General features: G+C 44.9%; 1 protein-coding gene across 2 annotated transcripts; it reads left to right on the top strand.

The window, feature by feature from the left end:
- The first annotated feature begins 947 nt into the window (after positions 1 to 947).
- CISH (cytokine inducible SH2 containing protein) lies at positions 948 to 11733 on the top strand. Of its 2 annotated transcripts, none has more exons than XM_028718696.2 (3): positions 948 to 1812; positions 7781 to 8007; positions 8789 to 11733. In XM_028718696.2, the coding sequence occupies exons 1-3, from the start codon at positions 1766 to 1768 to the stop codon at positions 9283 to 9285; spliced, it is 771 nt and encodes a 256-aa protein (XP_028574529.1). In that variant the 5' UTR covers positions 948 to 1765; the 3' UTR covers positions 9286 to 11733. The 2 variants fall into 2 exon arrangements, with proteins under 2 accessions (XP_028574529.1, XP_077780883.1); XM_077924757.1 differs by lacking the exon at positions 948 to 1812 and adding an exon at positions 4940 to 5387.
- Positions 11734 to 12434: the final 701 nt, after the last annotated feature.

Here is a 12434-nt window from a genome sequence, read left to right as displayed (position 1 = left end):
GTCTTGAAAATAAGGATTTCAGGCTGTAAAATAAAATAAATCAGGTTATGGTTGGGAATGGATTAATAATAAAATTGTGAGTCCCCCCCCTTAAAAAAGGGTAAAGGTAAAGGACCCCTGACAGTTAAGCCCAGTCGCAAACGACTCTGGGGTTGTGGCGCTCATCTCGCTTTACCCACCCCTTAGGCATCTCAAATACACCCCACAATTATTGTTCTTTTTTCGGTGGCTTGTAACTATTTCAGGTATGACATTTGTTCGATTCACTCCCAAGCTTTATGAAATTGTACTTGAAAGGGGTGAAATCACATGATTAGTGGGGTGAGAGTATTTTTTTTAGTGGGGTGTGTGATTCTCATCTACTCTTGAATTAAAGGAAGCGCGAAATTCCGGGAAGAGGACGTGCCTTATCTCTCAGCAGCAATGACTCCACTTTCTGCAGAGCGTTATAAAATTGCTGTCGTCCAACTATTATTTATTTCTCAATGCAGCGCCAGGAACAAACGTGGGGTGTAAATCATAGGCTTTTTCAAAAGTTCGGCGGAAGGAAACCATCAGCCTAATAAAAGAGGCGGCCGGCAGCTGCCCCACTACTCAAGGTAGGGAAACGTGCTGCTGCTCCTCGCACTGTCGGGGAGCCTCCAGAGAGAAGCGGCGGGCGCTTGGCCCCTCTTGCCAAATGGCTACTAGCAACGCCCGCCAGGCTTCCCGCTGCTGCTCGCCGCCTCTCCAGCCCTTCCCTTTCTGCCTCCGCGTTGGCGTGCGGGTTTCTCCGCGTGTCTACTGGGCTAGGATCATTGCAGCATCCGACGTCATCCGCCCCTGATTGGCAGGGCTCCGAGGCCCGGCCCTGCCCTCCTTCGCCCTGATTGGCAGAAGGACGCGGTCCGGCCCCGCTTTCCTGGAAAGTTCTTGGAAATCTATCAAAGGTATTTCCTTGAACGCAGAGAGCGGCGGCAGCCAATGCTGGATAAGCCTGAAAACAACCACCAACTTTTTCAGCCGGATCCCTTGAAAAACCCTCTCCCTTTCCAGCTGGGGGATATTTTGGTGATCTGTTGGGGGGATTATTTTAACTCCCGGAGAGCAAGCCTGACAGCAAGGTCTCTGCTACGGACGCATCTATTTATATATTTCTCTCTTTTTTGTTGTTAATGTCGGCACAGTGATGTGAATACAATACAATTCCAGGAATCCACCACTTCCTGGAATAGATTAAAAGGGAGCAAACAAAAGATTACTTAGTAGTGGCTTCCCCCCTCCCAGAGCTTCAAGATTACTTCAAGAGCCAGCGTCGAGGCGAGCTGCAACTCTCTCTGCTCACTTCTTCCACGCGTTTAAGACGAGAGAGAGATTTATTTATTGAGACGTATTTATTGATTTTTCTTTCCAGTTTTTGCTGGTGATTTTATACGCCACCGGAAAGGAGATTTCTTTCCTTCTCTCATATTCTTTTCTTTTCCCCGTGCAATTTTTTAAAAAAATAATTCACCTCGGCAAGAGTTCAGTGGAAAACTGCTAAGGTTACGTACCTTTTCTTACTCGTAACTTGCTGAGCAAAGACTTTCTGGATACCTCAAACTGTCTGCTTTTCAGCGAGTGATCTCCAAGGTGCTCTTGAGAAGGCTTCTGGGTCTTCATCCAGCCTTCTTTTTCCGAGTCACTTACTGGCCGATTGTGGTACCTCCTGTTTGGGAACAAAGACCGACCATAAAGAAGACAACCAAAAGAGGGAGAGCTTTTCCCCCAGTTCCCCGAAGACTTGATGCTCTTTCCTTGGTCCTGGAGTGACATGATCCTCTGTGTTCAAGGGTAAGATCCCTCAAAGTCTTTACAGTTTTCTTATCCCACTTCAAAAAGTACTGAAAAGGTATTGTGGAACAAGTCCTCAGACCTCCTTTTCTTTAAATAAGGGATTTCAATTCAAATCAGTGTGTGTGTTTAAGTTACTTTATTTCAGTTGAAGGTCACCCTTTGTGCAGGTTCCCATTTTAAAAAAAGGTAAACATACGGCACATCAAGTTAACAAAATTCAATACACTTTTAAAAGAAGTGGAAGGAAGAGAGTTGCTGTTTCTATTGTGCGTGTTTGATTAAAGATGGACAGTGCAATCTTGTACATGTCCACTCAGGAAAAAAAGTCCCACTGAGTTCAGTAGGCCTTACTGCTAGATAAGTGGGCATGTAATTGCAGCAAAAAGGCTTTACTGTATAATCCTACTTAAACTGGGCAGCGGTGTGTGGGGATCAACTGGAAGAGAATTCCAAGCATACAGAAAATACTCTTGAGTTGGTACAGAACAGTTTGTTGTGAGTAGTAAGGGGCTACTGTTTTAACCATCTTCAGATAATAATAATAAAAAAGAAACAACACTGCAACATTATACATAGATTGCTGTAACTGATAATAGCTTATCTACCCAAGACTCTCTCTCTCTCTCTCTGTGTGTGTGTGTGTGTGTGTGTGTGAGATGTATACATGGCACGCTGGTCACCCAACTATCTACATGATACTGCATTTGTGAAACTTAAGGACAGCACAATTTTTCAGTTGGACTAGATGTATCCCACTGTTCTTACTATCACACCAAAGAGTCCCAACTAGAACTCATACTCTGCTGCCAGACTAACATTTACAGTTGCTTCAGACATCAAGGGGTGGTACCTGTACACTAAGACTGCATGTTGTCTGACATTCCACACTCAAGCAATGTAAAATACTTACCTAGTTATAGAGTTATGCCATTTAAAACTATTCCAAAAGAGAATCTAGAAGTTTTTGCCCCTTTCCACTCTGGCAAAGGTGGGGGTTTCCACCTCCTCTATTGCTTCTGTGTATTGCTGGCTAGACACCACAGCGATTTTCCAGTTTCTTTGTTTTCATTGCTAATACTTTCTGTTCGTGTGATGAGTCTTAAAACACATTTGCTCTAATTTAGTCTTTGTCCTTATTCACACCATACATTTAAAGCACTACGAGACCGCTTCAGTCATGGCTTCCCCCAAATAATTCTGGGAGTTGTAGTTTGTTAAGGGTGCTCCTCCCCCCTCCACCAGCAACAATTCCCTGAGTGATTTTACAATCAATCCCTCTTCACAGGGAACTCTGGGATGGGAGGAGAATAGGGGTCTCCTAACAACTCCCAGAATTCTTTGGAGGAAGCCATGACTGTTTAAAGCCATGACTGTTTAAATGTAACACATTTTAAAATTGCTATAATGGTGTGAATGTGGCCAAAGACTAATTTTATGTTTTAAATAAATAAAGTGCCAGTAGCATATCTCATTCCTCTTCCTCTGTTGGTTTACAGTTCATTTGCTTCCTGTGCTGGCTTTTAACCTGGGGCTCTCTAGAATTTTGTGCAGGTTAGAAGCCACTTGTCTCCTGCTCACTTAAGCAGAATTCCCAAGGGAGAATAGAAAAGCACTCAATAAAGCACAGGGCTGGAGAATTTCCTGAATCTTCCTATCTTGCCATTTAACTTTGGTTTGCTGGGGAAGTAAGCAACTCCAGAACTTTCAGCTTTCGTTTCGGTGCTGCTAATTTATTTTTTATTCCCCAGAACTAATAATTCTTTGGAGAAGGTTTGCAACCTTTCTTTAAAACTGTGGAATGCCATTCACATTTTCATAAGTAACTCAGCTTGAGAAGTATACCGGTAGTTAATTTCCGATTAAATCATTATTGCTATTTTGATAGGTTCACCATTCATTAATTTAGAACCAGCTAATGGACCACATGGCTCATATCTCTTTAATCCTAGAAAGACTGACATTCCCCCAAAGGGCCCAGGTGATAGACATGTGGTTCATCCTCAGAACAAACCTGCAAAGTACATAGATCCATTGGGCTTCATAGATATAAGTAGAGATGTGAACCAGTCCAGAATGATCAACTACAGCACACTGGTTCTCAGTCTGTGTCCTTCCTCTGAGCAATCACACTTTGATGATGTAGAAGCTTTTCTGATACTCCCTAACCTCTTTTTGCAGGGAGGGTACAATTTCATTTTTATTATTGTCCCGTCTGCCCTATGTTTATGCCCTGCTTCAGTTTATGTTCCTCTCAGATCATATTTAGAAAGCTACTAGCTCATTTGGCATGAACATTTTTATCTTCTTATCTTCTTGCACACCTACTCAAAGATATTCCCCGGCTTACTACTCACACCAGCCTTTCTCGTATTCCCAGTTGCACTGGCAGCGGAAGGCGGGTGCGGTGCGCACCAGGTGTCAGCTGTGAGGGCGGGTGACATCGCTGTACCACCCCCCCCATGCTCATCGTGTGGGCTGCGGGCCACTAGGGATGATGCTGAGGTGGCAGCTCTCACACGTCTTCATCATTCCTTCTTTGCTGCAAATGCCTTTCTGTCACACCCTGGAGCCCTTCACTTGGTTGAAGCACAAAATTTCACTCTTGTCTCCCTTTCATACCCTAGTTAAGCAGCCAGGATGCATGGACTGCAAGGACCGTTTCTCTAAGGACACCAAATGCAGGGAAAGACCTAGCAAAAAATGGTATTAACATCACAGAGCACAGCATCACTCCCCCTGCTGCAAAAACAAAACAAAACAAGGGGCAGACTAGAATGCTTTTAAAATGTTATTTTAAAGAAGGGATATGTGTTGCAAACTCTACGAATAAGATTTAAAGGAGTGGGATAGGGTTATTTATTTCTACAAACAATAGAGGTTTGGGTTCAGTTACAGAGGAGACCGTTTCCACCATGCCAGGCCCTTTGCCCTCTCTGCCTAGTATTTGTAATCCTAGCAAGCAGACCTATGGTTCAAAGAAGCCCATGCCAAGTATCCAGTTCAGAAAATAAGATGGGTTACAGGGCCTCATGCCCTCTTCTCCTTTTGGCCAAGAAACTCTTGAGGCCTTTAGAGCCTTTAGAGCCTGCCAGCTGGAGTGGCTGTTTTGTTAGCTACTATTTGGGGTTGGTGCGTAAGGCTAGCTCATTGTCCGTTTGCTCATATGAGTGGTAAACATCCATCTCTAGGAGGGTGAAAGGAAAGGACGACGACGTTACATCTTGTGTAAGAAAGATGAAACCACACAACAAAAGCAGAAGCTGATATTATTAGGATTTCCCTCCACCCTTACTATCAGAAGCATATATACGTCAGCTTATTAGGAACTGATTTGGCCATTCTGTTCCTATGGGACAGGGTTTCCTAAGAATCTCTGGATTTTGTTTTGTTTTTTAATATTTGCATCAGAATTCCCAGGACTGCTCAACATTTCCCTCATGAACCAGATATTTCCGAAAACAGAAGGGCACTTTCGTTTGCGAGCATGAACCCTCCCACCTCATTATCTCTAATTCTGTGGGACCCCACATCTCCCCTCCCACAGAAAAGTATTAAGAACAAAGCAGATTCAGGTAATTGTGACATTCAATGACATTTCTCTCTTCCCCGTATGGGTGGAAGCAAAAATGAGTGCATCACAACAGAGAAAAGATCAGTCCAAAGTATACAGTATTCCCTATTACAGGTAATCTTTATGGACTGCTCATTATAGTAACATTCAGGTCCAGTGATGGACCTGAACCAACTGAATTTGGAACTGAGAACTCCTGTAACGAAGCCTTGCTGGTAATTACAGCTACTTCCTGCCTTTTCACTTTGTTAGTCATTTACTACCATGCAAATTACTGCTACGTTCAGATTTGCCGGTTGCTATCACACCCACTTTGGAGAGTAAAGTGGTTACACAAGGTAAAAGAAACTAAGATCCCGGGCCAACATGCGTAGGTGCTTTTGAAAGGCGGCATTAGAAAAGCTATGGAGTGGAACAGAATTGAGAAACTGAGCTGGCAAATGGTTCTTGGCCATGGTTTGCCTGAGAAGGACTTTGTCTCATGGTTATGGAGGAAAGGTGTGGCCCACTGCAAAGCTTTAGCACTGTGAATTTCTAGCAATGTCTAAATTTAGCACACAAATCATATTTGTTACTGTACTGCCTGCCGCCTTGCAGTGGGTGTGTTCCAGATAAGGTTTTTGTGTTTTTGTGCATTTCCCCTTTTGGGGAGGTGCAAAAGCTTGCAGCTCAGAAAACAATTGCTTAGAAGAAGAAAAAGATGATGATCTCGGTATTCACATCCCTTGTGGGTGATACATGCACTTTTCTCTGTGCTTTTTTTGTTGACTCATCTTTAGACTTCCATATTCAACTGGGTTAATTGAAGGGAGCCAAGCAGCAAGACCACCAGGCTATGTGGAGGGGAAAAATAACAACCAACAGAATACAGTGGTACCTCGGGTTACAGACGCTTCAGGTTACAGACTCCGCTAACCCAGAAATAGTACCTCGGGTTAAGAACTTTGCTTGAGGATGAGAACAGAAATTGTGCTCTGGCGGCGCAGCGGCAGCAGGAAGCCCCATTAGCTAAAGTGGTGCTTCAGGTTAAGAACAGTTTCTGGTTAAGAACGGACCTCCGGAATGAATTAAGTACTTAACCTGAGCTACCACTGTACCGATGGGATAGGATGGATATGTAACCTTATCCCTTGTTTTCATCAAGGTGTCGTTGACACTGCATGCAATGTCTGCCATACGTTGGGGTGGGTTTTTTTAACCAAAAAAGTGGCAGGCTGTACAACCAAAGCAGAAAGGCCTTTTGCAAATGGGACTCAAACACTTTGACTTTGCTGCCTGTCTACCTCACCAGCAGAGCTGGATTTAGGGCAATGCAGGCCATTGCCCTGCACAAGAATGCCCGGCAAAATCATTCTTCTTTAACCAGGCCTTTGGCCAATGCCCTTTTAAAATGTGTTGTGGAAGCGGTGTGTGTGTGTGTGTGTGTGTTTATTGGGTTGTCTTTGTTTTTATTACCCATTATTACCCTGTTTTTTATATTGTAAATTTATGTCCTGAGATCTATGGGTATAGGGCAGTATACTACTACTACTAATAATAATAATACTCAGAGTGAAAGAGGGGAGGGCACCCAATTTTGTCCTCACTCAGGGCGCCATATTACCAGAGTCCACCCCTGTTGCCAGTTCCACAGGTTTTCAGACGTTCACTTGGGGCTAATGAACGAGCTTCCAGTTTGTATTTCCTGATGGGTGCAGTCTTGTGGGTAGCTGGAAAAGAGTAGTGGGACATGGAACTGGCAGGGGAGGAGGAGAGGGGCCAGACAATCAGTGTAGCAAGAACAGATCCAACAGTAGGCTGCCTGTAAGCGTATATGCTATTCTTTGACTCTTCAGCTCTTAGGGACGTTGCGTAAGACACGTGTACACACAAAATCACTTCAACACTTTCCCCTGCATATGTGTTGGTAATTATTATTCAGGCACAGTAATGTTTGAGATGCAGTAGAAAATAGAGCACTATATTTGAAAAGCATAAGAGTGAGTTTTAAAACTTATTCCAAATTTCTCTTTTAGTGCATTTGATTTTTAATGGGATATAGTCAGGAAATCAAGTGAAGTTCAGTATGCATCTACTCAGAAGAAAGTGGATTCAGTGAGACTTGTTCCCAGCTAAATGTTTATGGGTTGCAATCAAAGAGAAAGAAAAAGACTGGGTCTATAGGACCGAAAAGCCACAGGCATGGAAAGAGTGTTTGAGGCTGCAATCCTATTTATCACAGTTAAGTGGTGTGCATTTCTTCCCTTTCTTCCTCTGTTTATCTGCTTGTGCAGTGTAACAAGCTGTCACATAGTGGGTTAGCACAGTAGGAAGCAATGTGTTGATGCAACCTGGTTGCCAGGCAAGGTAAAAAAACCCCCCAAAAAAACTAATTCTAAATGCCCTTCCTTTCAGATCCCATCCTTTGCTGGCAGAGGAGAAGATCAGGAGCCTATCGCTTGGGGGCCTTGCAGCGAATCTGTCAGAGCAAGTCATGCAGCCTCTGTCAGTCACACCTTTCCAAGAAGAGCCTGCTCCACCCTTCGTGGCGCCCACACCGGACAACAGCCCGCCTCAAGCACGAGACCCAGAAGAGGATCTGCTATGCATTGCCAAAACATTTTCATATCTGCGGGAATCTGGTAAGAGCCCTCGGAGACTCGGTAGTGGAGCGTGCCATGTGTGCTAGAGGTGCAAATAACTAGGAAGTGGAAGCATTCCTGCGGTTGATGGGCAACAATGTTGAAAGCTGCTTGCAGTGGAGATATGGATGACACACCAATGGGTGGCAGTGGCGACAGTTCAGAAGGGCATTATGGGCCTTGAGAACTGGTTGGCTTTTCATTAGATCTCAGTGCAGCCAGGCAAATGGCGCCATGTTCTTCTGAAAAGCTGGCTTGGGGAGGCTGGACCTGCAGCACTACACCATGAATCCCTGCTTAGCTCATTGGGACTTACCATGTGGGCTAGCGGGTAGAGGGTCCAGCTTGGGAAAATGGGATCTGGATTCAAATCCATATTCAGCCACAAGGCTGCCTTAGACTGTCAGCCTGGATAAGTGGGGAAATCCCATAGAAGCCACCGTGAACGTACTGCAGTGTGCAGTAGTAAACAAATACATCTCCTTTCCCTGTATTGCTTTCCGTTATGATCATAGATCAGGGTTTTCTAAACTTGGGTCTCCAGCTGTTTTTGGACTACAGTTCCCATCATCCCTGACTACTGGCCCTGCTACCTAGGGATGATGGGAGTTGTTGTCCAAAAGCAGCTTAAAACCCAAGTTTGGGAAACCCTGTTGCAGACCCTGCACTGAGCAGGGGGTTGGAATAGAGGATCTCCAGGTCCCTTCCACAACCCTATTATTCTTTGACAAGTTTGTACTTTTTCTTCTATGTTTTTCTTATCTCTCTGCCTCTCTTCTAGGCTGGTACTGGGGCTCTATCACAGCCAGCGAAGCCAAGCAGCAGCTCCAGAAGATGCCCGAGGGGACTTTCCTGGTACGGGACAGCACTCACCCCAGCTACTTGTTCACCCTCTCAGTCAAGACCAACCGAGGCCCCACCAACGTGCGCATCGAATATGCCGACAGCAAGTTCCGGCTAGACTCAAACTGCCTCTCCAAGCCTCGCATTCTGACCTTCCCGGACGTGGTCAGCCTGATCCAACATTACGTTCTTTCCTGCACCGTGGAGAGCAAAACGGACGCACCTTACCCGCCTCCCATGCCTTTGCCTCCTATGCAGAAGGAGGTCTCGGCCGTGCACCTGAAACTCATCCAGCCTCTCAAGCACAGGGACAGCCCTCCTAGCCTCCAGCACTTCTGCAGGCTACGGATCAACCGGTCGACTGCCGAGACAGACCAGTTGCCTCTACCAAAGAGAATGAATGACTATTTGAAACAGTACCCTTTCCAGCTTTGAGGGCGCTGCTGGTTTGCCCCAAGACAGACTATAGAAGCATTTTTTTTTAAAAAAAAACAAAAACTATATACATAAAATAAAAATTAAAAACCTGATGGGACAGTGATGGGGCTTTGTCCCACTGACATGGTGTGGTATTATTTTAAGTGGGCACAGTAAGTTAACGGCCAGCAGAAGAGATGGCGTCCATTATACCCTATTTTCTCCCCAGCTATCCTAATTCCATTCCTGTGCCAAGGAGGAGGTGCTGGAATTGTGGCCATTCCAGTGCCCAAACCTCAGAGCTTCTCTTTATTTTCTGACTTTGTCTTTGAGGAAAACACACTTGGCATGTGCACACTACTTGAATTTCAGAGTCACCATCACACCGGGAATGTCGAAGCATTGTTACTGTCATTATTTATATCCATGGTAGCTTTTATTCTTTTTCACTACTACTAGGTATGATATAGATTACTACTACTACTATTATTATTACTACGTTTGCTTCTTTTTCAAACAAACTTGTAGCTATCCATAGTAACCCTTGGGGGACTTTGAATATCGACCAGTTAAGTTGTCTTGCTGTAGCCTTCTCCTTAATCTATGATAGTGCATTCGTACCCAGATGCCATTGGAAGCCCATGAAAGGTTGGCTCTAGTCAGCTGTCAACATCTAGACTTCAGGTCCCATCATCGTAGCACACAGAATACTTCCTTCCCTCCCAAACAAGCCTATTGGGCTCGGACAAATGAGCATATTTTTGACTCTTGATTTGCTTTTTAAAAAAATAACACAGTGAAGGCTCCTGAGTACATTCTGCATGGGGCTGAAGCATTTGTCTTGGTGGGGTGATCCCACCTACAGTACTCAGACATAGAAGAAGAAGAAGAAGAGTTTGGATTTGATATCCCGCCTTTCACTCCCTTTAAGGAGTCTCAAAGCGGCTAACATTCTCCTTTCCCTTCCTCCCCCACAACAAACACTCTGTGAGGTGAGTGGGGCTGAGAGACTTCAAAGAAGTGTGACTGGCCCAAGGTCACCCAGCAGCTGCATGTGGGGGAGCAGGGACGCGAACCCGGTTCCCCAGATTACGTGACCACCGCTCTTAACCACTACACCACGCTGGCAAACTTCTATACATATATTTATATATTTATTCCTTCCTTCCTTCCTTCCTTTGGGGGAAGGAGCCCAGCAGAAAACAGGGTACCTTTCTTCCATCCCAATAGCACCGCCAACCAGTTGGTTCTTAAGTTTTTATGTCACTGCTTTGTTTAGCACCATGCGGCTTCAGAAAGAGCTGGATTCTGTTGTTATTCACTACCTCATTGGCTAGGGGTAGCTTGACTCGTAGGTTGAAGTGGATAGTTGCTTTTTGAATAACGTAGTGAAATCAAAAAATTTTAAACTTTAATGTACCTCTTTTTTTCCTTTTTTTTTTTTTTTTTTTTTTGCTTCCCTAAAGTTTGCCTGTGGACACTTAATCCACTTTTATTCTGATCCTTGTATATGGGGAAGGGAGAGGGAGAAAGAAGCAATCAAGTGTTACCCCAGCTTCCATCTGGGGTACCATATCCAGGCAACTCCAGCACACTTTCTATTTCTTAAGGAGCTGGTGGTGCCCAAGACCCCAGAATTTGCTGCGCCTGGGCCAAGATAACAAGCTTGGCATTCATTCTGCCTTCCTCAGTCTTGTGACCTGATCACTGGGGGCAGATGATTTGTACATTCAAACTACAGTGGTTGGTCTCTCATTATATATCTAAATCCTCAGGACAATGATGGACACACTTTCCCCATAAGCCTAGAGCTGAGCTGGAGACGAGAAATTTCTGCTATGTCAAGAGACTGAGATTCAGGTAGGGCAAAGGCCCCTTTGCATCAGAGATGGGGAACCTGGAGCCCTCCATGTATTGTTGAACCACAGCTCCCATAATCCTTGACTGTCGGGTCATTTCTGATGGGGCTGGTATCCAACAACACATTGGAGAGCCACAATATCCCCGTCCCCACCTTAAAACAGGCTTGACCAACCAAAAGCTTTCCAAAGGATTTTGGACTACATCCACCGTCAGCCAACAGCTGTGCTGGCTGGGGCTGATGTATGCTGTGGTCCAAAATGGCTGAAGGGCACCATGTGGACAAGTTCTACAGAGTAATTTGAAAGATCTATCAAACCTTCTGCTCCCATTGCTAATCCAACATGACCTGGGATATTTAGCTAACGTCTGTTTCTTTTTGTGTCCCCCTAACCCCTCTGCCTGGATTTCTTTTGTATTTCTAGTTTTATTTTGGATACTTTGATGACTGACAGAGAATGTGTGCCTGTGTGATGTCTGGTTTGTTGCTCTCCCTTGTTCCTGTTCACTGTGACAGACTGAGCAAGGGCATATGAATGAGAACAGAGAATATATTTAAAAACAACAACAAAATACAATAAATGATATTTTTAAATATAAACAAAACATTGCAATGTTTTCTTTCTAGCCTGTTGGAGAAGCCTTTTAAGCATGTTTCACTTTGCTCTACTAAAAGTATTGTAGTTACTTCAGGAAACTCGACTGCGAATATTGCAGTCCTAAATCCTGGCACCAGTGTGTCAGTTTTGGCAGTGCCCTCATATTGCTACAGTACAGGGATGGGGAACCAGTGACTGTCTAGGCTTGCTGGACTGCAACTCCCATAATCTCTGACCATTGGCCATGCAGGCTGAGGGTGGTGGGAGCTGGAGGGCCACAGGTTCCCCATCTTTGCTGTGTAATTGCCTATTGTGACATTGCAAGGTATTAGTCAAGGTGCCATAATGATTATAGTATAAACCTAAGGTCACTTTTCATTGAAGAAGGTTTTGCATCTGTCATGTACAGGTTGGAAGCAGAGGAATGGTGGAACCAGCTGGGGAATCATCAAGGGAAGAAGGCTCAGAACCCAGGGAGTAGTGGTGGGATGACAGGGGTCAGAGGGAGAAGATGGAGAAGGCTGGGAAGAGGAGCTGAAGAAGTAACAGGGCTTAGTGAGGTGGGAGAGGCCGTGGCATAGAGAAGTCCAGAATCAGAGGCAGAAGCTGAAGCAGGTGAGTGGGAGGAGGGAGACCAAGCTGAATCAAGCTGGTGAAGAGTCACGAGTCTTGCCCCCTCCTGCTGCAACAAGCTCCCCTCCCACATTG

This window comes from Podarcis muralis, chromosome 2 (genome assembly GCF_964188315.1).
Source record: "Podarcis muralis chromosome 2, rPodMur119.hap1.1, whole genome shotgun sequence".
Lineage (NCBI taxonomy): Eukaryota > Metazoa > Chordata > Lepidosauria > Squamata > Lacertidae > Podarcis > Podarcis muralis.
Note: the sequence above shows the minus strand (reverse complement) of the source record. Positions and strands in the feature narration are given on the sequence as shown.

Coding starts and splice junctions, on each gene's coding strand:
- CISH (XM_028718696.2), top strand. CDS start 1,766: ATGCTCTTTCCTTGGTCCTGGAGTGACATGATCCTCTGTGTTCAAGG. Junction 1,813..7,780: donor ATGATCCTCTGTGTTCAAGG/GTAAGATCCCTC, acceptor CCTTCCTTTCAG/ATCCCATCCTTTGCTGGCAG. Junction 8,008..8,788: donor TTCATATCTGCGGGAATCTG/GTAAGAGCCCTC, acceptor CCTCTCTTCTAG/GCTGGTACTGGGGCTCTATC.